This window comes from Nerophis lumbriciformis, linkage group LG35 (assembly GCF_033978685.3).
Source record: "Nerophis lumbriciformis linkage group LG35, RoL_Nlum_v2.1, whole genome shotgun sequence".
Taxonomy (NCBI): domain Eukaryota; kingdom Metazoa; phylum Chordata; class Actinopteri; order Syngnathiformes; family Syngnathidae; genus Nerophis; species Nerophis lumbriciformis.
This window is the reverse complement of record NC_084582.2, coordinates 20,906,055-20,933,734: the sequence shown is the minus strand read 5'-3', so window position 1 is coordinate 20,933,734 and position 27,680 is coordinate 20,906,055. Positions and strand designations below refer to the sequence as shown.

General features: G+C 39.9%; 1 protein-coding gene across 2 annotated transcripts in view; it reads right to left on the bottom strand.

Annotated features, from left to right (window-relative positions):
• Positions 1-983: 983 nt before the first annotated feature.
• prmt7 (protein arginine methyltransferase 7) overlaps positions 984-27,680 on the bottom strand; it is a 46,800-nt gene continuing 20,103 nt past the window's right edge. The window contains exons 9-18 of one of the 2 annotated variants that reach the window (XM_061927939.1): positions 26,533-26,671; positions 26,386-26,469; positions 26,238-26,285; positions 20,719-20,808; positions 15,240-15,401; positions 9,336-9,410; positions 4,048-4,208; positions 3,836-3,932; positions 3,645-3,765; positions 984-2,370 (exon numbers count right to left, since the gene is read on the bottom strand). In XM_061927939.1, the coding sequence (XP_061783923.1) occupies positions 2,297-2,370; positions 3,645-3,765; positions 3,836-3,932; positions 4,048-4,208; positions 9,336-9,410; positions 15,240-15,401; positions 20,719-20,808; positions 26,238-26,285; positions 26,386-26,469; positions 26,533-26,671 (1,051 nt within the window). In that variant the 3' untranslated portion in view covers positions 984-2,296. The remainder of the gene's footprint in view (positions 2,371-3,644; positions 3,766-3,835; positions 3,933-4,047; positions 4,209-9,335; positions 9,411-15,239; positions 15,402-20,718; positions 20,809-26,237; positions 26,286-26,385; positions 26,470-26,532; positions 26,672-27,680) is intronic. The other variant, XM_061927940.1, reaches the window with a different exon arrangement.

The window sequence follows — 27,680 nt, the reverse complement described above, 5'->3', positions numbered from 1 at the left end:
TTGTCCATCCTTGTTCTATTCTCTGTCACTATTTTTCTAACTATGCTGAACACCCCTGATGATGCATTGCTGTGTGGCACGCACAAAAGTGCTTTCATCAAATGCACTAGATGCCAGTATTGTCTTGTTTAAGAGTGTCACAACATTGCTGTTTACAGCAGACGAACTGCTTTATGGTAGACCAAAACGTGACTGCTGTTGTTGTGTGTTGTTACCGCGCTGGGAGGACGTTAATGAAACTGCCTAACAATAAACCCACATAAGGAACCAAGAACTCGCCCTCGATCATTCTACAGTTATAACATCATTGGGCAGGCACACCGTTTATATTGTGGGAAAGCGGACACAGGTCCGCATGGACCTGAGTCCGGCTGAATTTCGGGAGATTTTTGGGAGATAATTAGTCCCGGGAGGTTTTCGGGAGAGGCGCTGAATTTCGGGAGTCTCCCGGAAAATCCGGGAGGGTTGGCAAGTATGCCTTATTGATTCTCTTATCGAGTCCAGATAGATTGTTGTATATGGAAAAAAACACAATATTTGGTTTAACAAATCACTTCACATTCTCTACCGCTCGCTACTATAGTATTACCATATCTGAGTTATTGTGCAGAAATGTGGGGAAATAACTACAAATGTGCGCTACATTCGTTAACCGTGTTACAAAAAAAGATCAATTAGACTGATACATAATGTTGGATATAGAGAACATACAAACACTTTATTTATTGAGTCAAAAATATTAAAGTTCGATGATTTGGTAAAATTTCAAACAGCTAAAATGATGTGGAATTAAATGATGGAATGGATTAAGTAAAGAAGTTAAACATCGTACTGATATGATCCAGTTTAAGAGGTTGTTCAAATGAATAGTGCTTACAAAAAGTACAAAGAAGAAGAATTATGAGAAATACTTTCAACCTTATTGAAAATAAGATATTCTTCATCTCAGTATATTAATAATGACTGAATTAATTAATTACATACTAATTCACAGATATTTTATTATAAAACGGTCAGTAAATGATGTATATATTTGTCGGATCATGTTTTGTTTAGCTATGTTCTGTTAGTTTTGGACTTCCTTAGTTGTTTTGTGCACTTCGGGGGTTTGTTTTAGTCACCATGGTTACTTATGATTTTCACCTGCCTTGTACGCGCACCTGTTGCTCATCAGAGACTCTATTTAAGCCTGCCTTTTCCGGTCACTCGTCATGGCTTCATTGTTTGCATTTGCAACAGTTACGTTGGCATTCTGGTTTTCGAGCTCATGATTCCTGTGCTAAAGTTACCTTAGCTTCTAGTATTCCTGTACTAAGTAAGTTTTTGCTTTAGCTTCTCGTGCGAACGGCACGCTTTCCTTTTGTTTTGTTCCTGTCTGTTGTAATGTGTATGATTTATGAGAAATAAATCATCTCCTACCTGCACGCTTTCGTCCGGAGCCGTCAGTTTTGCGTCCCGGGAACTAACCGCAGCACGCTGCACCCGGTCCGTGACAAATGACTGAGCTACGTGACGTCATTTCTTGTGATGTCACACGGGGCATTTCTTGTCGGGACGGGAGTCGTTCCCAGGGATTCGAATAAAGAACCAACTCTTTTTCTTTACTATAGTGGTCTCGATAACGGGTACCGGTTCTCAAAAAGGGATTCGAGTCCGAGGACTCGGTTCTTTTCTTATCGAACAACCGGGAAAACCGGGTTCCAGCATCATCCCTACTCCTAACTCCAAACCATCAGTTTTATATTCCTACTTCCTGTCTCTGTGTGTGTGCTAAGTCAGGACAGCGCATCCTGACTATAAAAGGAGATGTTCGTGTGTAAGTGTCTGAAAAGACAACAGATGCAGGTCGTATCTTAAACGTTGGCGTTAAGCTAAACATGTAGTCTCTTCTCACGGATAGGACAATCACTTTGCATACCAAGGTCCAATTTTATTGCCTTTTCTTCCACGAGAACACATGCAAATGTCAATACTAAAGGGCCCTATGGCATTATGTGCCTAAACTTAAATATCTACTAGTTAAACTGGTGGTTTGCTTTCTCCAAGATGAATATAAACATTCAACATATGCAAAACATAATCTGAGTTAATTAATTCACTTCTAGATCATCAACATCGACTTTTGACACTGAACTTATGTAACTCAATTGTTTGCATTTGAATTTTGTGAACTGTTTACATCAAATTGTGCTGACAATATCATTGAAATAAAAAGTCAGTGTTTTAAAATTCAGAGCTGTAAAATTCAGTGTTGAAAAATGTGCTGCCTCAAAAACCAAAACTTACTTCCGGTAAATTAAGACTGACACAGTTGATCATGTCTCAGAACCAGCCAATGAGATGTCAAGTTTGAAGTCACGTGACACAGGTCTGGCAAAACAGAATAAAAAAGGCAATATCAACCTATTTTTTTCTCTGCTCCGATGTAAAAAAATAAAATAAATTAAATAAACAGCCTCAAAATATACAAGTCGACATTAGCAGCAGCACTCTGTTGAGTTGGTTTAAATAACAGTTTGTTCGCATCGCCGACATGTTCTTGCAGAATTAGTTCTTACATACCATGACTTTGTGTGTAATATTTATTAAATAACACAATTCATTTATTGTATTATTTAATACATATCACACACCATGACTTTGTATCGTGTGTATTAAGTATTAAATAATACAATTAGAGGTGGAAATCTTTGGCCATGATACGATTCGATTCGATTGTAAGAGCTACAATTTGATTACAAATCGAGTATTGAGGTATAATTTATGTATATTGATGCAGTTTTATTATTCTTTTCATTTCACTAAGTAAGTGTTTATGACTTGCAACTTTTAAAAACAGTGCAATTGTAATAAGAAATTACGGTAACACTTAAGTATGGGGAACATATTCACCATTAATTAGTTGCTTATTAACATGCAAATTAGTAACATATTGGCTCTTAATTAGTCATTATTAAGTACTTATTAATGCCTTATTTTGCATGGCCTTATTATACAACCAGTAAGCTGGTAACACTTTAGTATGGGGAACATATTCACCATTACTAACCCTAACCCTCTAACCCTAATCCTAACCCTAACCAAATAACTCTAAATTAAGTCTTTGTTACTTAGAATATGTTCCCCATACTAAAGTGTTACTGAAATTCCCATCACATTTCCATGAAATGTGATGGAAATGTGTGCCCTATAATAAAGGAGCTGGTTAGATCTCTCTGTGAGGTGGCTAGCTGCAGTCAACCAAATTATACAACTGTCTGCATTACTTTATTTACAATAAATAAATTGATTATTGAAGTTTACTAATCGATTTTATAATCGTCCATGTCCGAATTGCGATGCATCTAAAAATCGATTATTTCCCCCACGTCTAATTACAATGTGATTATTGTAAGTGTGACATCAAATTACTGATAATCCCAATCAAATGCGGATAAATCTACAAAGAGGTGCCATAGTCTGGCTCAGCAAAAAAGTGTTGGATTGTACATGAGCTGGCAGGTGCTTGTCGCTGCTTTCTTTTAAGAGTTTTATAAAGATTAATAATGTAATCATAAGGCACATTAAATGGATTTAGAAGCTCACTACATGTCACTGATTTCGATTTACTGTCTGCTCCATGCTGAAGTCCATGTTGACGTCACCTGACGTGGGCTGAAAGGTGAACTTGTAAGACACGGCGGCACCGTCGTCACCAGCGGTTTCCCATCCCGACCTGAAGAAATACACTCCTTGTTTTCTGTGGCGGCTCCACTCGCAGTCGCCCTGCAAGACACATGACATCAACATCGTCACCTGACGACATCCTAAAATCATTAAGACAAGAGAGTCATACCTGCTCATTGATGGGACACATTAGACCTGTGCTGACAGACACATCCTGGGTCAGCTGGTATTCTAACCACAGAGCGACGCCATGGCAACGTCCGCCCCTAAAACAGAAAAGCTGTTAGTCTCCGACGAAAGAGAACATTATTTTATATATATATATATATATATAGCTGGCATTTCCCCCCCCAGAAAATTAGGAGGAATGAATGAGCAAACCTTATGAACGGTAAAGATCCTTGGCAGCTGATAGGCAGTTTGGGGATACACTGAGTAAAGTCAAAAGTCATTACGGCTGTAGACTGTGTGAGAGCTCGACATGGATACTCCCACAGAGGATGAGGCTCTGCCTCCCGGGACTCCCGGAAATCCAGAGACTTCTGAAAGGACAAAAGATCCTTTTTAATCTTAGCTTCCCCCCGATTTGAATCACATAGTTAGCAGTCACCCATTGCCAGCTGCTAACTTAGCAACTACACACTTTGGACGTTGGCATCTGTTTTGTTCACCATGGTTGGTTCCTGAGGGGTCAGCCTCCCTCAGGCCAGGTTCGAGGGGCGAGGTCATGGGGACTGGTTTGCTGTGGCAGGGAAGGCGGGGCCTATGTATGTACAGTGGTTTTGCAGGGAGGTGCAGGGCTCTGTTGCAGTGCAGAGCAGGATTTAGATTTTCTGGTGGGGTGCATAAGTGTACCCTATATGGTGCACACCTGTGCAGTTGCTCACTGCTCACGCATCTTCTGCGCACAGCAAATCTATGTCGCGCACAAAATAAAACTCAACCAACAACTTTAGTCCGTACGATTTTGCAATGCAACTCTGAGTGACACTATGTGAATGACAAGCAGCCACAACTTATAAAACAATATTTGTGAAATTTTTGTAACGTCTATCGAGACGTTTTAAGGAGGAAAGGAGGTGCATCAATCACTTTATTGAGCAAAACTGTTTGTAGGCCGTAACCACACCAAAAAACATTTGTAAACATTGTAATTTTCTGCCGTATAAACCACACCAAAACCAACTCCTTGTCATCTGTAATCTTGTATAGTGCTTTTCTACCTTTTTAAGGAACTCAAGGCACTTTGACACTATTTCCACATTCACCCATTCACACACACCATTCACACACTGATGGCGGGAGCTGCCATCCAAGGCGCTAACCAGGACCCTTCAGGAGCAAGGGTGAAGTGTCTTGCTCAAGGACACAACAGACGTGACTAGGATGGTAGAAGGTGGGGATTGAACCAGTAACCCTCAGATTGCTGGCACGGCCGCTATCCCAACTTCGCCACGCCGTCCCCATGTTGTAAGAGGAACTAAATGTGATCTCTAAAAGGCATACAAAGTATTTCCAAAGCAGGACCCCCACACAGACATACTAGTACAAAGTTCATGAAAAACAAAACAATTGTTATTTAATTGTAAGTGGGCCAAAGAACGTATATTATATTACATTAGAACATAATACACCTAGTTTGAGTGGGATCTTGACCAAGTAAGTAGGTCGAAAATAACCTAATAGAAATGACTGATGTCATTTTACTATAATAATAAAACATTTCACTTTAGATGTCAGGTTATTGACAGATGTGCTGCTGGTGTGGCCACAGTGTGCACATCTGATGTTGCTCACATGTGGTCCACTAAATGCTTAGGATAAACAAACAAATGAAAAGAACAGTCACCCACTAATGTTCCCCCTTAAGGTGTTTTTTATGTTGCTTCCGGTTTTTACGTTTCACCATGTCGCTCCTGTTTTTGTTGTACAAAACCCAAAACCAGTGATGTTGGCACGTTGTGTAAATCGTAAATAAAAACAGAATACAATGATTTGCAAATCCTTTTCAACTTGTATTCAATTTAATTGACTGCAAAGACAAGATATTTAATGTTCGAATTGAGAAACTTATTTATTTATTATTTGCAAATGAACTTAGAATTTAATGGCAACAACACATAGCAAGAAAGTTGGCACAGGGGCATTTTTACCACTGTGTTACATGGCCTTTCCTTTTAACAACACTCAGTAAATGTTTGGTAACTGAGGAGACCATTTTTTGAAGCTTTTCAGATGGAATTTTTTCCCATTCTGGCTTGATGTACAGCTTAAGTTGTTCAACAGTCCAGGGTCTCCGTTGTTGTATTTTACGCTTCATAATGCGCCACACATTTTCAATGGGATGTGGCTTGGCATTGTCTTGCTGAAATAAGCAGGGGCGTACATGAAAAAGATGTTGCTTGGATGGCAACATATGTTGCTCCAAAACCTGTATGTACCTTTCTGCATTAATGGTGCCTTCACAGATGTGTACGTTACCCATGCTTTGGGCACTAATACACCCCCATACCATCACAGATGCTGGCTTTTGAACTTTGCGCCTATAACAGTCCGGATGGTTCTTTTCCTCTTTGGTCCAAAGGACAACATTTGAAATGTGGACTCGTCAGACCACAGAACTCTTTTCCACTTTGCATCAGTCCATCTTAGATGAGCTCAGGCCCAGCGAAGTCGGTGGCGTTTCTGGATGTTGTTGATAAATGGCTTTCACTCTACTATTAGAGTTTTAACTTGCACTTACAGATGTAGCGACAAACAGTAGTTACTGACAGTGGTTTTCTGAAGTGTTCCTGAGCCCATGTGGGGATATCCTTTACCCACTGATATCAGTTTTTGATGCAGTACCGCCTGAGGGATTGAAGGTCACGGGCATTGCCGCTTATGTGCAGTGATTTCTCCAGATTCTCTGAACCTTTTGATGATATTACGGACCGTAAATGATGAAATCCCTAAATTCCTTGCAATAGCTCGTTGACTGTTCAACAATTTGCTCACGCATTTGTTCACAAAGCTGTGACCCTCGCCCCATTTTTGTTTGTGAATGACTGAGCATTTCATGGAAGCTGCTTTTGTACCCAAGCATGGCACCCACCTGTTCACCTGTTGGATGTTCCAAATAAGTGTTTTATGAGAATTCCTCAACTTTCTCAGTCTTTTTTGCCATGTGTGCCAGCTTTAGTGAAACATGTTGCAGGCATCAAATTCCAAATGAGCTGATATTTGCAAAAAATAACAAAGTTTACCAGTTCGAGCGTTAAGTATCTTGTCTTTGCAGTCTATTCAATTGAATATAGGTTGAAAAGTATTTGCAAATCATTGTATTCTGTCTTTATTTACGATTTACACAACGTGCCAACTTTACTGGTTTTGGGTTTTGTACCATTATTCAGTTGTGAGCTTGTTGGTGGCTGGTCGTCCTGGGGGTGGGCATCATTGGCTAGTTTGCAGTTAGTTTGCGTTTGTTCTGCTGCTTCTCTGGGCATAGGCACCTGGCTTTGGTTTGATTTTGGGTGTGGCACCATATTTACTCGGTGGGTGTTGTCTTGCTGGTTTTGCATGGCATGAAAACCGTGCTAAAATCCGTCCACATAAAAACCACCGCATCAACTCTGTTTGTGCTCGCGTTTTCTCTTTAAGGCTGGCATATACTCTCGCATCACACAGCTTGCGTCTCGGCCCTTCTGACTTGTGTTTTGCGATTCTCTTCCAAAACACTAGAGGGAAGTGTCTCCAGAAAGAGCAACTGCAGCTGTCCTTGACTAGATATTTACCTTCTTGTGAAGAGTGAGCAATGACTGCAACATCGACATCTTTGTTGGCACTGGAACTAATGATTTAGAAACATCAGTTCGCCCTTATTGGACGGTTTACTTGTAAACGAGAGAAGACGACGTGCACGAAGAAGGGCTGTGCAACCCCTGAATGATTCACGGAAGAGGACGGGCTATGGGATTATTCAAAATAAACAAAACTGTTAAATAACTTTGTAAGGATATGCCGGTGTAACTGTTTATGTCCATGTTTTATAGATGTTCTAAATTCTCATGTTCGCAAATATACCGTGCCTGAAAGATGATTGACTGAAAATGAGGAAGTCTTGTCTGAGTGAAAAAGACGGAGACAGACATGTGTACATGAGAAAGAATACATGTGTGAGAATTTAACCTGTTGTTTACACAAGATTGTGAATAATAGTTAAAAAGAGTGAATTCTTCTGGATGCAACAACACAATAAACTGAAAATTTACACATTCAGTGATCAAATTTAGAGCGCATCGGGATATTAAGTACACAATATCAGTTTGCATACAAATGTTCAATCCCTGTTACTATATCGCATACAATAATTTGGGCATTTCAAGCACGTCTGCTCTCCTGTGCTCAGGGACCCTCCTCGGGCAAAAGATGACCAATCCCAGCTCTGCGGTGTGCGGAAGCTAGGACTTTTGGGAGGTGCTCGTCAGTGTCTGCGGGAGGGTACGCAGGGGGGAGAGCTAAGCTACGTGACGCAAAAGTATATACCAGGCATTTGGGGCGGGAATTGAATACACAACGTCTGCAACTCCCCTGCTTTTTGACTGGTTTCCTTTAAATGCCTACTGTCTCCAAGAGCCAATTAGAGGGAACTGTTAATATCCAAATGTGTCACTTCTAAAAGTGAAAACACATTAAATCATTCATTATGGAGTAAAGTGATTAAAATAAAAACAATAAAAAAACACAAATTTGTTCACATTGTGAGGGCGCCACACTCAACTTTGGCACTATGACATCAGAATGTGGATAAATGATCATATATCTTATATCATATAAAGTAGGTCTACATAATGCAACATTACAAATACCTTCTAGAAATTGTTTTTTTCCCCAGTCAAAATAAGCTGTCGTAAATGAAAATAATTTGTTAAGGGTTGATTTTTGACATCTTCACATAACATTATAATAAATGGTAATACCATCATTTAATAGGTTGTAGAGTAAAATGTGAATATTAGATGACAAAAGACACTAATTGTTTTGTCCAAACACTCATGTTTTTCTTCAGAAGGGACACACAACATGTTCCCTCTGATTGGCTCTGACCAGGAGACATGAAGCATTTAAAGTGACCAATCAAAAGGGAGAAATGTGCAAATGTAGAGAATAGAGAAACACAACACAAGCACAAACAGACTATGTGTGTGCGCAGAAAGACAAAGACGGATTTTTATGCGCACATATTTTGGCACTCTTGACACTAGTTTTTTACGCTGTGCCTTGTGGAGTGTTGTTGCCTTGTTTATTTTGCTTGTTTGCTGGTTCCTCGGCTTATTGGTTCCTGTTTTTGTTTTTGCTGTGGTAGTCTACTTTTTATTGCAGGTGGTTTGGGATTCTTTGTCTATTCTGGGCGCCCTTCACACAAACTAAGTGACACACACGCATGTCGACAAAGGTGGTCAATATTGTGTGACTTAAACCGGCATTTGACAGTTAATTGACAGCAGAAGTTAGACAAAGGCAAATAAAAAAATCCATGTAGGTAAGACAGCCCAAACACAAACAAACATTACAATGTCACAAACTCCAAATCATTTCATTTCGCTTTCAGCTAGCATAATGGGATTAAAGGATTATTATTTTTCATAAAAAAAAATAAAAAAAAAGGAAGTTCAAAATCAAAATGTTACCTGCACCATTTCATCCATGGGTGTGACATTGAAACCTTCACAGGTAGCACATGGAGCTCGTATCCTCCACAAATCCTATCACACAATATATTTTACAATGTATTATTTAACTGTCTTGTACTAAATAAACATTGTCAAATGAAAAATGGACAAAGTTCGTCTCGGGGGCCACTTTTAATTGTGTCATTTTTATTTGCCCGTCTGCATATTGTACAAATATAATGAACAGATTATTAATGAGATATACTAAGAGATATTACACTAATTGCTCTATCACATAAAGGGGTCATATTATGCAAAACCAACTTTTCTTACCTATTGGTACCTGTTTTTTTGTATTTGTGATCGGCCTATGTCCCAAAAATGTTCAATCGAACCATGGGGGCATGGCGCAGATATTTATAAAACAATCTTGCATTCCTCCAAACTAGCTATTTGGAGTTTACCCAATTTGTGACATTTTGCTTCATGTTTGGTAAAGTTTTACCCAAAGAGCTTTGCGCGAGTAGTCAAAAAGTTGTTTCTTTTTTTTCTGTCATCTTGTTGTGGGGCAGACATATGGCTCTAACGTATATCTGTCATAGTCTTGCTATGGAAGCGCTAAAAAGTATGACATAGCTAACAGGGTAAAGACGAAGTCGAAGTGGAGGCACGTAAATAAGACCGCCCACAAAATGGCGCATCCTTCAAGAGATGGTCACAAAGCGGCTTAAAGATGGTCTGTAAAACATAATCTATGCTAAATTTTGACCAAAGAACCACCATTACATGTTAGGTAAACCACTACAAAGTGTTTGTTACGTAGAAAAAAATTATAATAAGACCCCTTTAAAGCTAAGATAGTTTAGCATGTATTATTCTACATTACATTAGACATGCATTCTTCCATGTATGCTTGTGTGAATATAACAATGTTATACAACCTCTGGAAAAAATTGTGGAATCACCAGTCTTGGAGGTTATTCATTCAGTTGTTTGATTTTGTAGAAAAAAATCAGAGATAAGACATGACACAAAACTATTAATTTCAAATTGCAACTTTCTGGCTTTAAAAACACTACAATAAATCAAGAACATAAATTGTGGTAGTCAGTAACAGTTTCATTTTTAGATCAAGTACAGTGAAAACATTTATGGAATCAAATCTGAGGAAATAAATAAGAAATCGTAAAACATGAACAAAAAACACTCCAACACACCACCACCCCTCTGACGCATGGACTTAACAGTACTCTTCATTAATCTTGCTCAAACGTTCTTGGATTGCTGTTGTCAGATCAGCTTCAATTTCTTCAATTTTCACCAGATAATTTAAATTGGATGTGCAGGCCATATGTATCTTACAGTAGGTTTTTTCCAGTTTTTGCTCTCTGGTAAAATGCATTTAATACTGAAAAAAAATTATGTCATCATCCCCTAACATCCTTTTGATTGATGGAATAAGAAAAGTGCCCATTCAAAGTATACTTGTGCATTTTTTGACAATGTAATAACAGCCATCTCCCTAGGCCAGTGGTTCTCAAACTTTTTTTGTCATCCCCCACTTTGTACAAGGGGGAGTTTTCAAGCCCCACCTGCCCCCATCGCCCCAACAGAGCGCTAATGCCAAGCTTTAACATTTTCAAATGTATTGAACATCAAGTTGTATACATTCAAACTCAATAACATAAAATAACATTAAGTTCAATAATAAATAAAATAACTGTGCAGCTGTGGTATAACTTGCATCAAGTTCAATAATAAATCAAAAAAAGTGTTATAACTTGCATCACGTTCAATAATAAATCCAAAAAACTGTTATAACTTGCATCAAGTTCAATAATAAATCAAAAAAAGTGTTATAACTTGCATCACGTTCAATAATAAATCAAAAAAAGTGTTATAACTTGCATCAAGTTCAATAATAAATCAAATAAGTGTTATAACTTGCATCAAGTTCAATAATAAATCAAAAAAGTGTTATAACTTGCATCAAGTTCAATAATAAATCAAAAAAGTGTTATAACTTGCATCAAGTTCAATAATAAATCAAAAAGTGTTATAACTTGCATCACGTTCAATAATAAATCAAAAAAAGTGTTATAACTTGCATCAAGTTCAATAATAAATCAAATAACTTGCATCAAGTTCAATAATAAATCAAAAAAAGTGTTATAACTTGCATCAAGTTCAATAATAAATATGGTAAAACAAAAGTGTTATAACTTGCATCAAGTTCAATTAAAAAAAAAAGTGTTATAACTTGCATCAAGTTCAATAATAAATCAAATACAAGTGTTATAACTTGCATCAAGTTCAATAATAAATCAAATACAAGTGTTATAACTTGCATCAAGTTCAATAATAAATCAAATAACTTGCATCAAGTTCAATAATAGATAAAAAAAAGTGTTATAACTTGCATCAAGTTCAATAATAAATAAAACAAAAGTGTTATAACTTGCATCAAGTTCAATAATAAATCAAAAAAAAGTGTTATAACTTGCATCAAGTTCAATAATAAATAAAACAAAAGTGTTATAACTTGCATCAAGTTCAATAATAAATAAAAAAAAGTGTTATAACTTGCATCAAGTTCAATAATAAATAAAAAAAAGTGTTATAACTTGCATCAAGTTCAATAATAAATCAAATAACTTGCATCAAGTTCAATAATAAATACAATAAAAGTGCCACTTTGCAATCTTTGCAAAAAAAAAAGGAGGAGCTATGCATTTGGCAAGACAGGGCAAGTGACAGCACTTTCCCCCAGGAGAGCCACCTTGCTTCACTGTGAAACAGCACGGCTGTATGATCAGCTCCCATTTCCTCACACAGTGCAGAGAACAGTCGTGCTTTCAGTGGTCGTGTTTTGATCAAATTTACCGCGCTCACAACATCTGTTAAAACCTCATTGAGTTCGGGGCTGAGCTGCCTTGACGCTATTGTTTCCCGGTGAATGACACAGTGTGTGCCCGTCAGATTTTTGTTTCTCTGCAGGCGCTGGCTCTGGCTCGACGACCTTTGAGGTGCGAGTCACAAATGTATATATTTGTGTAATTGTGATCCACACATTAGCCTGCTACCCATCCGCGCGAAAGTTTGTTCCGCTTAGCCCCGCCCCCATTAGTTACTGTTGCTATGTCTGTCAAACTTTCGCTCGTACCGAGAAATATAAAGCCTACAGTAAAAATAAGTACCGGTAATTTCCATTTATTTATATAGCGGATTTCACAGACAGAATCACAAAGTGATTTACAGTGTGTATAGAAAATGAAAGCATAGTAAAAAAAATAATCTAAGAATATAATAATTTAAAAAAAAAATTTAAAGTGAAATTTCCTCCCGTTCCTCGCGCCCCACCTGTCATGTCTCTATTCCCCACCAGTGGGGCGCGCCCCACACTTTGAGAAACGCTGCCCTAGGCCATTACGTGACATGCAACCCCAGATCTTTAATGACTGTAAAAATGTTTGTTTTCTTCTGGCCATCGTCTTCATGAAGCTGATTGGAACGGCACCCAAAAAAAGTCCCAGTTCCATCACCTTGCCTATTGCAGATTTGTCCAGTCATCTATAGTCCACATTGCTTTTCCTTAGCCCACTGTAACCTTGTTGTTTATGTTTAGTTGTTAATGACTGCTTTGGTTTAACTTTTCTGTATTTAAATCTAATTTCCTTTAGGCACTTTCTTAGGGTTCGGTCACAGACGATGACTCAAGTTTCCGCCCATTTGTACTTCATTTGTTTTGTTATGCATTTTCTGTTTTCAAGACCTATTTTAGGTTTTATGTCTTGAGGCTTTTATGTTTTCTTTGTTCTACTAGTATTCTTACCTTTTACAGCCTTGCCATGTTGTTTGTACTTAGTCCAGATTTTAGACACAGTTAAAGTGAACAATTGACATATTTTGCAACATTGCATGATTTACCTTCTTGAAGAGGTTTAATAATCATCTCTTGACATCTCTCGTGTAGGAGCCATAATTCATGCCAATCCACCTAATGCAAGGTGAAAACACTCCTTTTTATCTGCAGATTTCTGAACATATTTAATGCAAGGTGAAAACACTCCTTTTTATCTGCAGATTTCTGAACATATTTAATCTGATGCAGGTGTTGACTTTGGAAATGAAAAATGTAGAGGGTGCTTTGAGGCCTTCATTTTTTTTTTGGAGTTTCTCAAAGCCAAAATGTTGCAATTTCTAAATTACTATAGTTCTGTATCATGTTTTATCTGCTTTTTCCCTACAAAACAACTGGATGAATGTCCTCCAAGTATGGTGATTACATTTTTTACCAAAGGTTGTACATTCACAATCACTAGAAAGTCAGGTAAAATCTCAACGTAAACACTTTTATAAAAACACAAGAAAATTTAAAGCACAAATATTTAAGTATAAATGTACAAACCAAGCAAACAGAGATTAGCATAGGACATAAATAATTTAATGTAACAAAATAATAATGTAACAAACTTTTAGTGCTAAATTATAATTCCTCTACCACTAAAACGTTTGATTTTTATCCACTGGTAAATATACAAACCCCGTTTCCATATGAATTGGGAAATTGTGTTAGATGTAAACATAAACGGAATACAATGATTTGCAAATCCTTTTCAACCCATATTCAATTGAATGCACTACAAAGACAAGATATTTGATGTTCAAATGAAGCCACGCTGTTGTAACACGTGCTGAATGTGGCTTGGCATTGTCTTGCTGAAATAAGCAAGGGCGTCCATGAAAAAGACGACACTTAGATGGCAGCATATGTTGTTCCAAAACCTGTATGTACCTTTCAGCATTAATGGTGCCTTCACAGACGTATGTACCTTTCAGCATTAATGGTGCCTTCACAGACGTGTAAGTTACCCATGCCTTGGGCACTAATGCACCCCCATACCATCACAGATGCTGGCTTTTGAACTTTGCGTCGATAACAGTCTGGATGGTTCGCTTCCCCTTTGGTCCGGATGACACGATGTCGAATATTTCCAAAAACAATTTCAAATGTGGACTCGTCAGACCACAGAACACTTTTCCACTTTGCATCAGTCCATCTTAGATGATCTCGGGCCCAGAGAAGCCAGCGGCGTTTCTGGATGTTGTTGATAAATGGCTTTCGCTTTGCATAGTAGAGCTTTAACTTGCACTTACAGATGTAGCGACAAACTGTATTTAGTGACAGTGGTTTTCTGAAGTGTTCCTGAGCCCATGTGGTGATATCCTTTAGAGATTGATGTCGGTTTTTGATACAGTGCCGTCTGAGGGATCGAAGGTCACGGTCATTCAATGTTGGTTTCCGGCCATGCCGCTTACGTGGAGTGATTTCTCCAGATTCTCTGAACCTTTTGATGATATTATGGACCGTAGATGTTGAAATCCCTACATTTCTTGCAATTGCACTTTGAGAAACGTTGTTCTTAAACTGTTTGACTATTTTCTCACGCAGTTGTGGACAAAGGGGTGTACCTGGCCGCATCCTTTCTTGTAAAAGACTGAGTATTTTCTGGGAAGCTGTTTTTATACCCAATCATGGCACCCACCTGTTCCCAATTAGCCTGCACACCGTGGGATGTTCCAAATAAGTGTTTGATGAACATTCCTCAACTTTATCAGTATTTATTGCCACCTTTCCCAACTTCTTTGTCACGTGTTGCTGGCATCAAATTCTAAAGTTAATGATTATTTGCAAAAAAAACAAGTTTATCAGTTTGAACATCAAATATGTTGACTTTGTAGCATATTCAACAGAATATGGATTGAAAACGATTTGCAAATCATTGTATTCCGTTTATATTTACATCCAACACAATTTCCCAACTCATATGGAAACGGGGTTTGTACTTTATTTTCACATTTACAATACTCATCAAAGTGTTTACTGTTATCACCCATGTATAATTGTGCCATGTTTCCTACCTGGAACTCCACAGCCACTATGTGCAAAGTGGCAGAGCAGGGCAGGATGGTGGCGTCAGGCCGCAAGAAGGCAGCCAGGGTGGTTCGACAGTACCAGAAAAACAGCGCGTGCCAAGGTAGAATGCTGGTGCTGAAGTACGGTTCTCCCATAAGCACTGAAATCTGCATGAGAACAAATTGATGTATTGAAAACTCAACTACTGGTATTAAACAGATGTTTGTGTTTTGCAGAATTTGGCAGTCAAGTAGCTCTGGTGTGCCTGGGGGCCTACATTACCGGCATATACATTATACACTTTATAGCAACATTTATACACATCATATTATATACATTATACAAATGCACATTATATTATATACATTATACTTACACAAATCATATCATATACATATACACATATACAGTATACTTACTACACATATTGCATACATTATACTTTTGATATTATATTTAATATAATATCTAATATTTAGGCGTGAGAATGGCATTTTGTTCATAGTTAACACGAAAGTAATCGTGATTAATCACAGATAGATAACATTTTTCATCATTAATAAGTGTACCATAGACAGATAATTTTCAAGTTTTCAAAGTTATGACTGTACAATTTGATTGCTTTAATGACATGTTTATTAAACATCATGTCTTGTTAAACAGCTTAACACCAAACCAAATAGACAAACACACTTTTAATGACAAAAAAAAAAGACCTGCAGTGCGTTGTTTTACCTCCGACAGAATTTGTATTCTTGCTGTAGGAGCACTTGCATTCTGAGAAGAGGAGCAACACTTCCGCTGTTTAGACACCAGTTTTGCGCATTAATAACACAACATGTGGTTAGTTACAATCATGATTTGATTGTTAAAGATGTTTGGCAATGTAATCTTTGATATTTCTACCTGAATACATGCTTCTGATATTCTGTACATAAAGTGTTGTACAAGTTATTGGCATTCATATCAGTGCATGACAATGTTTTTTCCTTATCTATTTATTTATAACTTGTAATATACAGCTTGCTAAACATTCTGTATTTGAGGACTATCAACCAGAACATGTTATAAAAGAATATACGCAATATTTCAGCCTGCCGGGATATTCCTCAACCGATGTGCTCGCATTTACTTAGGTAGAAATATCACAGTTTACATTACAAAACATCTTTGACAATCAAAGCATGATTGTAATGTAAGCCATTTTTCATTTTGGTTCGTGTAGTTGGACCATATGTGACGCACAGTGCTTTTATTTTGAAGCCGGAAGTGTGTGATTGATTTTACATGTCTTGACATTTGACTTTTGTTGACAATAAATGCCTCTCGACTTCCTGCCTACCGTCTATTCTTTTTGCTGAGCTTGTATCTCATCTTACAGAAATTAAAAAACCTTTGTACATTTTACAGTTAGATTCTGGCAACTGAGTTGCCTTTTTTTTTTAACCATAGAATATGCAGATTTTTTTAAATGCAAGCAAAAAAAAAAGAAAAAAAAGAAATGCATCAGTAATGTCAAGATTGCTACTGACAGCTTGAATTTGTTTGTGGTTTTTTTACTGTGTTTAGTGTTTATTTTTGTTTCCAATGCTCCTTTCCTCCTGTTGTTGTCACTTGTTGTGAGGAGCGCTGATGAGGCACACCTGCCTCTAAATAGTGTTAAGGACACTCACCTGCCACTGATCACTAATCAGATGGCTTTATAAGACAGCCTCACTGTTTAGTCAGGGTTGAATTGGTAATTGTTCACTGTTTCTTGGTTCATGTTGGTGTCAATGTTTGTTTCACATGGGCTTTGCTCATGCCATGCCATGCCTTGCAAAGGCCATTATGATATTATATGCTTCAATAGCAGGGGCCATAGAGGTCGGGTGCAATGTGAGCTGGGCGGCAGCCGAAGGCAGAGCACTTGGCAGTCCGATCCTCGGCTACAGAAGCTAGCTCTTGGGACGTGGAACGTCACCTCGCTGGGGGGGAAGGAGCCTGAGCTAGTGCGCGAGGTAGAGAAGTTCCGGTTGGATATAGTCGGACTCACCTCGACGCACAGCAAGGGCTCTGGAACCAGTTCTCTCGAGAGGGGCTGGACTCTCTTCCACTCTGGCGTTGCCAGCAGTGAGAGGCGACGGGCTGAGGTGGCAATTCTTGTTGCCCCCCGGCTCAGAGCCTGCAAGTTGGAGTTCAACCCGGTGGACGAGAGGGTAGCTTCCCTCCGCCTTCGGGTGGGGGGACGGGTCCTGACTGTTGTTTGCGCTTACGCGCCAAACAGCAGCTCAGAGTACCCACCCTTTTTGGATTCACTCGAGGGAGTACTTGAGAGTGCTTCCCCGGGTGATTCCCTTGTTCTACTGGGGGACTTCAACGCTCATATTGGCAACGACAGTGAAACCTGGAGAGGCGTGATTGGGAAGAATGGCCGCCCGGATCTGAACCCATGTGGTGTTTTGTTATTGGACTTTTGTGCCCGTCACGGATTGTCCATAACGAACACCATGTTCAAGCATAAGGCCGCAGTTCTATGATGTAGTTGTGTCATCGGATTTGCGGCCTCATGTTTTGGACACTCGGGTGAAGAGAGGGGCGGAGCTTTCTACCGATCACCACCTGGTGGTGAGTTGGCTGCGATGCCGGACAGACCTGGCAGGCCCAAACGCATTGTGAGGGTTTGCTGGGAACGTCTGGCAGAGTCTCCTGTCAGAGAGAGTTTCAATTCCCACCTCCGGAAGAACTTTGAACATGTCACGAGGGAGGTGCTGGACATTGAGTCCGAGTGGACCATGTTCCGCACCTCTATTGTCGAGGCGGCTGATTGGAGCTGTAGCCGCAAGGCAGTTGGTGCCTGTCGTGGCGGTAATCCTAGAACCCATTGGTGGACACCGGCGGTGAGGGATGCCGTCAAGCTGAAGAAGGAGTCCTATCGGGTTCTTTTGGCTCATGGGACTCCTGAGGCAGCGGACAGGTACCGACAGGCCAAGCGGTGTGTGGCTTCAGCGGCCGCGGAGGCAAAAACTCGGACATGGGAGGAGTTCGGGGAAGCCATGGAAAACGACTTCCGGACGGCTTTGAAGCGATTCTGGACCACCATCCGCCGCCTCAGGAAGGGGAAGCAGTGCACTACCAACACCGTGTATGGTGCGGATGGTGTTCTGCTGACCTCGACTGCGGAAGTTGTGGATCGGTGGAGGGAATACTTCGAAGGCCTCCTCAATCCCACCAGCACGTCTTCCTATGAGGAAGCAGTGCCTGGGGAATCTGTGGTGGGCTCTTCTATTTCTGGGGCTGAGGTTGCTGAGGTAGTTAAAAAGCTCCGCCCGGAGTTCCTTAAGGCTCTGGATGCTGTAGGGCTGTCTTGGTTGACAAGACTCTGCAGCATCGCGTGGACATAGGGGGCAGTACCTCTGGATTGGCAGACCGGGGTGGTGGTTCCTCTCTTTAAAAAGGGGAACCGGAGGGTGTGTTCTAACTATCGTGGGATCACACTCCTCAGCCTTCCCGGTAAGGTCTATTCAGGTGTACTGGAGAGGAGGCTACGCCGGATAGTCGAACCTCGGATTCAGGAGGAACAGTGTGGTTTTCGTCCTGGTCGTGGAACTGTGGACCAGCTCTATACTCTCTGCAGGGTCCTTGAGGGTGCATGGGAGTTTGCCCAACCAGTCTACATGTGCTTTGTAGACTTGGAGAAGGCATTCGACCGTGTCCCTCGGGAAGTCCTGTGGGGAGTGCTCAGAGAGTATGGGGTTTTGGACTGTCTGATTGTGGCGGTCCGCTCCCTGTATGATCAGTGTCAGAGCTTGGTTCCATTGCCGGCAGTAAGTCGGACACGTTTCCGGTGAGGGTTGGACTACGCCAAGGCTGCCCTTTGTCACCGATTCTGTTCATAACTTTTATGGACAGAATTTCTAGGCGCAGTCAAGGCGTTGAGGGGATCCGGTTTGGTGGCTGCAGGATTAGGTCTCTGCTTTTTGCAGATGATGTGGTCCTGATGGCTTCATCTGGCCAGAATCTTCAGCTCTCACTGGATCGGTTCGCAGCTGAGTGTGAAGTGACTGGGATGAGAATCAGCACCTCCAAGTCCGAGTCCATGGTTCTCGCCCGGAAAAGGGTGGAGTGCCATCTCCGGGTTGGGGAGGAGATCTTGCCCCAAGTGGAGGAGTTCAAGTACCTCGGAGTCTTGTTCACGAGTGAGGGAAGAGTGGATCGTGAGATCGACAGGCGGATCGGTGCGGCGTCTTCAGTAATGCGGACGCTGTATCGATCCGTTGTGGTGAAGAAGGAGCTGAGCCGGAAGGCATAGCTCTCAATTTACTGGTCGATCTACGTTCCCATCCTCACCTATGGTCATGAGCTTTGGGTTATGACCGAAAGGACAAGATCACGGGTACAAGCGGCCGAAATGAGTTTCCTCCGCCGGGTGGCGGGGCTCTCCCTTCGAGATAGGGTGAGAAGCTCTGTCATCCGGGGGGAGCTCAAAGTAAAGCCGCTGCTCCTCCACATCGAGAGGAGCCAGATGAGGTGGTTCGGGCATCTGGTCAGGATGCCACCCGAGCGCCTCCCTAGGGAGGTGTTTAGGGCATGTCCGACCGGTAGGAGGCCACGAGGAAGACCCAGGACACGTTGGGAAGACTATGTCTCCCGGCTGGCCTGGGAACGCCTCGGGATCCCCCGGGAGGAGCTGGACGAAGTGGCTGGGGAGAAGGAAGTCTGTGCTTCCCTGCTTAGGCTGCTGCCCCCGCGACCCGACCTCGGATAAGTGGAAGAAGATGGATGGATGGATGGATGGATTGATGCTTCATGTGCACCTTTTTGCTGCACTCTCTGTGTTTTTTAGGAATTAACTATAATTCTTACTTGTACATCGTCATCTGTCTCCGCATTCAGGAAGTCATGCTGACCACCCCATGAGGAAACGTGACAAGTAATTGTGTAATATCATGATGCAAATCCTTATGCATTTTTATTCATACATTATTCACAGTTGCAAACATCTGAGGGCAGCCATAACTCCTATGGGGCCGTCAATGAAAAGAGTTTGACACCCCACTATTACAATAGGTACTGAGTGGAAGGCGAAAGACTCCTCCATAATTTTACACCGCATGTGCAATCCACAGCACAGCAAGGACCCTATTAAAATTGCAATGTTTATTATTATTATTAATATTTTCTCCCTTTAAACGCCTTTTTGAGGCCTTTAACATAAATGAAAGCTCCCCAAATTTTGCAAGCGCATCCGATTCGGTGAAATGTTTTTTATTATGGGGGTCCCGAAAATGAAATTTCTAAATTGGCTCTCTACAGTAAATTGTTTTTAATTTATTTACACATTTTACAATGTTTTTAGGCTTAAGCAATGGTAAAACTGCCTAACTTTGAAGAAGCTTTTACACCCTAGCTAACCACTGCATCAATAAAGAGATCCTAAATTGTGCATTACTAAATGACTGAAACTAACTTTTCAGTGACAAAGAATGATTGGATGAAAGGTACCTGTTCTCCTCCTAAATCGTTACTGCTCAGCTGCTCAGGTCTGATCTCCAGCAGCTCAACTCCTCCTCTCAATGAATTGGATTCCAGCACCTGCAGATTCAATGACAAGTAACATCAACCAAAATTCTGTCCAAAAATCTATTTGAAATACTTCAACGTCAAAGGTCTTGATTCCATGTGCTTAAAGTAATACCGTTATCATGTTTTCAGATTTTATAGAATTGGAAATAAGTGTTTGTAAGTTTAAACCCTGACAAAAATATTAATTAGGGCTTTCACTAAAGATTTTCATTGTCAACTTTGATTTCTTAGATTTTACCCATAGTCGACCATCAAAAATGTTGTTGTATGAATGCTATCAAAAAGCACAGCTAATGGTGATCCCCATAAATAACGCCATCTCATTTGTGACGCTTTCCAGCTCAAAAAGGCTAAACACTGCAAATATTGGATAGTTTAGTAAGGTCCTTAGATTGAGAGGACAATCACACTTGAATATCTAGAGCAGAGGTCTCAAATTCAATTTACCTGTTTGGGGTGTCCCAATACGATATCAATTTCGGTTATACCTCTATAATTTTCAATACTAGCAGTCCAACAGCGTGTTTACTTGTGCAAAGCTGGACAGAAAATGAGCAAGGGGTAGATTGAAAAACAAAACAAAACGGAGTATTATCGCCACATTTTCAACAACTTTCAAACTTCTGTCATTGCAATTAATGACGCACTAGCACTGACTACCATCGTTAAAGGTTTGTTTGATATACTTGAACTTCTATTTTAAATGTATTTAAATAAAGTAGTTAAAAAAATAGATTGATTTATTTCCCATTTAAGGCTGCTGAGCACATCGTTTGTTTCTGTACGGTTTCATAACAAATACTGTATTCTTAAGCAACGTGTGTTTTGTTTTGTATGTAATCTTTTATATAATATTGTTATTCAAAAAAAGATTACAAAATACAAAACCATGGTAACATTGACGGCGTGAACAAAAATAACTGTCATAAAACAAGTTTACGGAAGTGATGTGTTCGCACACGTGTGGACCAATTGTGTCTTTCGATGCTGATCAAGTAGCGACAAAGGGGGATTAGATAAGCTTGCTTCTTCCTTACTCCTTTTTGGACATGTTGTAAAGATAATATGTGAAATATATGATCATATTGATACTGTATACATGTTCAAAAAAATTTTCAACCAACCCTTAAAACCTTAAAAAAAGATAAACATGCTAGGCTACTAGGAGCTGGCACACAATAGCACACAAGCTAGACATACATAATAAGTGTCCTTAATTGAACAATACTGCAGTTTAACACAGCACATTTGTCAATATAAACAAGTATCAAATAATTATAGTTGCATATTACTTACACATACAAAGTCTTCAAGGCAGAAGTGTATTAGAAAGTATCCAGTAACAAATGTGTTCCCATCGGTTAAATTACTGTGTCAAGAGCTTATCTTCGTGAATTATTCTGGCAAGGTGTCGCCAAAAACACTTCTCTTCAAAAGTATGTCTGTCATAAGGTTAGTATTTTGAAGTATGTTGGTCGGAAGGATGGGTGGTTAATGTGCGAGGTTGATAGTGAAATTATACTACTCCAAATCAAATTGTTGAATAGTAGAGACCACCCTAATATCAACAGCCCATTTTGGAACAGAATACAAACAAAAAGATTACATTTGTATTTTATTCCTAAGAAAAAAATGTGATTTGGTGACCAAATCACAGCAGTCAGAAGACATCTCAGGAGGATTTTGGCCCACTCCTATTTTACAGATATTTGGAGTTTGTTGCTGGGACTTCGAAATTTTAGCTCCCTTCAAAGATTTTCTTTGGTATTCAAATTATGACGACTAGCAAAGCCACTCTAAAATCCTAGCGTGTTTTCCTTCGAACAACTCCTTAGATGCCTTGGTTGAATGATTTGGGTCATTGTCATGTCGGACCTCTTCACTGTTACATTAGCATGATAGCATTTCTAGCTCATTTTACAGGTATACACCTCAGAATAATATATTTTGGTAGTTGACACTTCATAACTGTTAGCATGCAAGCATTTCTAACAAATTTTGCATTTACACACCTCAGAATCATACATTTTGGTATTTGAAGCATGTCTACTGTTTGCATGCTAATGTTATCATGCTAGCAGGTATACAAATTCAGTATAATACACAGTACAGGCCACAAGTTTGGACACACCTTCTCATTCAATGCATTTTCTTTATTTTCATGACTATTTATATTGTAGATTGTCACTGAAGGCATCAAAACTATGAATGAACACGTGGAGTTAAGTACGTAACAAAAAAGGGGAAATAACTGAAAACATGTTTTATATACTCGTTTCTTCAAAATGGACACCCTTTGCTCTAATTACTGCTTTGCACACTCTTGGCATTCTCTCAATGAGCTCCAAGAGGTAGTCACCTGAAATGGTTTTCACTTCACAGGTGTGCTTGAAGCTCATCGAGAGACTGCCAAGAGTGTGCAAAGCAGTAATCAGAGCAAAGGGTGGCTATTTTGAAGAAACTAGAATATAAAACATGTTTTCAGTTATTTCACCTTTTTTCGTTAAGTACAAAACTCCACGTGTTCATTCATAGTTTTAATGCCTTCAGTGACAATCTACAATGTAAATAGTCATGAAAATAAAGAAAACCCATTGAATGAGAAGGTTTGTCCAAACTTTTGGCCTGTATTGTACATTTTACTTAATGTTTTTTTTCTGTTAAGTGAACCTGCCAAAAATTATAAGGGTTTAAATGTACAAACCCCGTTTCCATATGAGTTGGGAAATTGTGTTAGATGTAAATATAAACAGAATACAATGATTTGCAAATCATTTTCAACCCATATTCAGCTGAATATGCTACAAAGACAACATATTTGATGTTCAAACTGATAAACTTTTTTTTTGTTGCAAATAATCATTAACTTTAGAATTTGATGCCAGCAACACGTGACAAAGAAGTTGGGAAAGGTGGCAATAAATACAGATAAAGTTAAGGAATGCTCATCAAACACTTATTTTGAACATCCCACAGGCATACTTGCCAACCCTCCCGGATTTTCCGGGAGACTCCCGAAATTCAGCGCCTCTCCCGAAAACCTCCCGGGACAAATTTTCTCCCGAAAATCAGGCAGAGCTGGAGGCCACGCCCCCTCTAGCTCCATGCGGACCTGAGTGAGGACAGCCTGTTTTCACGTCCGCTTTCCCACAATATAAACAGCGTGCCTACCCAATCACGTTATAACTGTAGAATGATCGAGGGCGAGTTCTTGGTTTCTTATGTGGGTTTATTGTTGGGCAGTTTCATTAACGTCCTCCCAGCGCGGTAACAACACACAACAACAGCAGTCACGTTTTCGTCTACCGTAAAGCAGTCCGTCTGCCGTAAACAGCAATGTTGTGACACTCTTAAAGAGGACAATACTGCTATCTACTGTACATGCATATGTGACAATAACATCTGCGGCTTTTAGAGAGTGCAGTGCACAACTGCGCACACAACAAGGAGACGAAGCAGAAGAACGAGGAAGATACAGCCGTGGCGACACCGACGACGAGTAAGATGAAGAAATACGCTTGTAAGTTCCAAGCCGCAGCTGCGATTGGACTTGGATAGCCTCCGGGAAGAAGTAGTGGACTACCAAGTGCTTGGCAGTGAAGATCTTCGTCAGGAAGCAAAAACTGACCGGTTTTGGGCCATGCTAGGGAGAGATGGAACATTCCAGACTCTAGTGCATTTGATGAAAGCACTTTTGTGCGTGCCACACAGCAATGCATTATCAGAGAGGGTGTTCAGCGTGGTTAGAAAAATAGTGACAGAGAATAGAACAAGGATGGACAATTCAATCCTTAACTCAACAATGAGTAGATGAGTGTTATGTGTGTGTATACGTGTAAATAAACGAACACTGAAATTCAAGTATTTCTTTTATATATATATATATATATATATATATATATATATATATATATATATATACACATATATATGAAATACTTGACTTGGTGAATTCTAGCTGTAAATATACTCCCCCCTCTTAACCACGCCCACCGCCCCAACCACGCCCCCTGCCCCACCCCCCACCTCCCGAAATCGGAGGTCTCAAGGTTGGCAAGTATGCCCACAGGTGGGCAGGCTAATTGGGAACAGGTGGGTGCCATGATTGGGTATAAAAACAGCTTCCCAAAAAATGCTCAGTCTTTCACAAGAAAGGATGGGGCGAGGTACACCCCTTTGTCCACAACTGCGTGAGCAAATAATCTAACAGTTTAAGAACAACGTTTCTCAAAGTGCAATTACAAGAAATTTAGGGATTTAAACATCTACGGTCCATAATATCATCAAAAGGTTCAGAGAATCTGGAGAAATCACTCCACGTAAGCGGCATGGCCGGAAACCAACATTGAATGACCGTGACCTTCGATCCCTCAAAAACCGACATCAATCTCTAAAGGATATCACCAAATGGGCTCAGGAACACTTCAGAAAACCACTGTTACTAAATACAGTTCGTCGCTACATCTGTAAGTGCAAGTTAAAGCTCTACTATGCAAAGCGAAAGCCATTTATCAACAACATCCAGAAACGCCGCCGGCTTCTCTGGGCCCGAGATCATCTAAGATGGACTGATGCAAAGTGGAAAAGTGTTCTGTGGTTTGACGAGTCCACATTTAAAATTGTTTTTGGAAATATTCGACATCGTGTCATTCAGAACAAAGGGGAAGCGAACCATCCAGACTGTTATCGACGCAAAGTTCAAAAGCCAGCATCTGTGATGGTATGGGGGTGCATTAGTGCCCAAGGCATGGGTAACTTACACATCTGTGAAGGCACCATTAATGCTGAAAGGTACATACAGGTTTTGGAACAACATATGCTGCCATTTAAGCACCGTCTTCTTCATGGACGCCCCTGCTTATTTCAGCAAGACAATGCCAAGCCACATTCAGCACATGTTACAACAGAGTGGCTTCGTAAAAAAAGAGTGCAGGTACTTTCCTGGCCCGCCTGCAGTCCAGACCTGTCTCCCATCGAAAATGAGTGGCGCATTATGAAGCGTAAAATACAACAGCGGAGACCCCGGACTGTTGAACGACTGAAGCTCTACATAAAACAAGAATGGGAAAGAATTCCACTTTCAAAGCTTCAACAATTAGTTTCATCAGTTACCAATCGTTTATTGAGTGTTGCTAAAAGAAAAGGTGATGTAACACAGTGGTGAACATGCCCTTTCCCAACTACTTTGGCACGTGTTGCAGCCATGAAATTCTACGTTAATTATTATTTGCAAAAAAAAAATAAAGTTTATGAGTTTGAACATCAAATTTCTTGTCTTTGTAGTGCATTCAATTGAATATGGGTTGAAAAGGATTTGCAAATCATTGTATTCCGTTTATATTTACATCTAACACAATTTCCCAAGTCATATGGAAACGGGGTTTGTACAACATGAACATGGGCTCAAATAATTGTTGCCCCCAGTATGCGGTGTTTACCTGCTCAATAACCTGTTTGGACATCCTGGAGTTTTCCAAACTGAAGACCTGAGACAATTTGAACCAAAAAGAGGAGAGCGTGTCAATCAAGGGTTGATAATGAGCTGAATGTGTAAAAGTGAAGGCAAACACGATCACACCAGTGTACCTTCTTGGCTCCGAGCACATGTGCAAACACGGGAAGAAGACTTGAGTCACTCACTCCGAGACAAACACTGTCCTCCTTCAGAACCTGCAAGCAGCACAGCAGTCAAAGCAGTTGTAGCTGACATGATCAGTCCAGTTTAATTCTTACACTCCGCAGTGCGCTGACGTAGCTCTCTGTGCGAAGTTTGTCGTTAAGTTCACCAAACCGTGGTCGAGTCCAAACCAGGTGGGCCTGACATACACAACACGGCCGCGAGAGAAGCAGGTCGCCCTGAGGATGCGGTTGGCTGAGAAAAAGAACATGCAGAAATGATGACATCTGTTCATAACCAATCACCTTTCAGGGGTTCATAAATTAAGCTTATTCAAAATAAAACCAGAATTTACATTATAAATGCTACAAAGCACATTGAAGTTCGGTTTATGTCGACAATGTGGACCAATTCATCAAGTCCTGGTCCACCACATTCTCATTATTACCAAAACAGTGACCGCTTAAGTTGGCATACCACGTGTGTCGACATAAAACGTGAGAGTAAAAAATTGTCTGTTTAGGTCAACATGTGTTGTATTATTAACTTTATTATAACTAAGCAGCAACATAACTAAAGTCTAATGAATAGGACTATTAACACATACAGTATGATTAATCACCAAACATTATCGCATTAATCATGTATACACAATTACACACAGATTAATCACACAATTTATTTTGACTGTACATGCTCCTTTACTTTAACGGCGAATGGATACCTGAAAGGTGTGTCGTTATACGGTCAGTGATCAAGTCATTGCATACGTCAGTGAAAAGACTGACTGGAGTGATCACTGGGTAATGTCACCTCATAATAAACCCTGATGGTACTTAAAACTCTTAGCACGTTTTGAGCAAATAAATGACGTGTATTCAAATCAAACGTTTAATTTTTTTTCCTATATGACATTCTGAGAGTAAAATTGCATTTGTGTCAATATATTGGTTTGTAAGTTAATTTCAATCATGCAAGTAATTTACCGTGAACAATTATGATTACCGTATTTTTCGGACTGTAAGTCGCAGTTTTTTTCATAGTTTGGCCGGGGGTGCGACTTATACTCAGGAGCGACTTATGTGTGAAATTCTTAACACATTACCGTAAAATATCAAATAATATTATTTAGCTCATTCACGTAAGAGACTAGACGTATAAGATTTCATCGGATTTAGCGATTAGGAGTGACAGATTGTTTGGTAAACGTATAGCATATTCTATATGTTATAGTTATTTGAATGACTCTTACCACAATATGTTA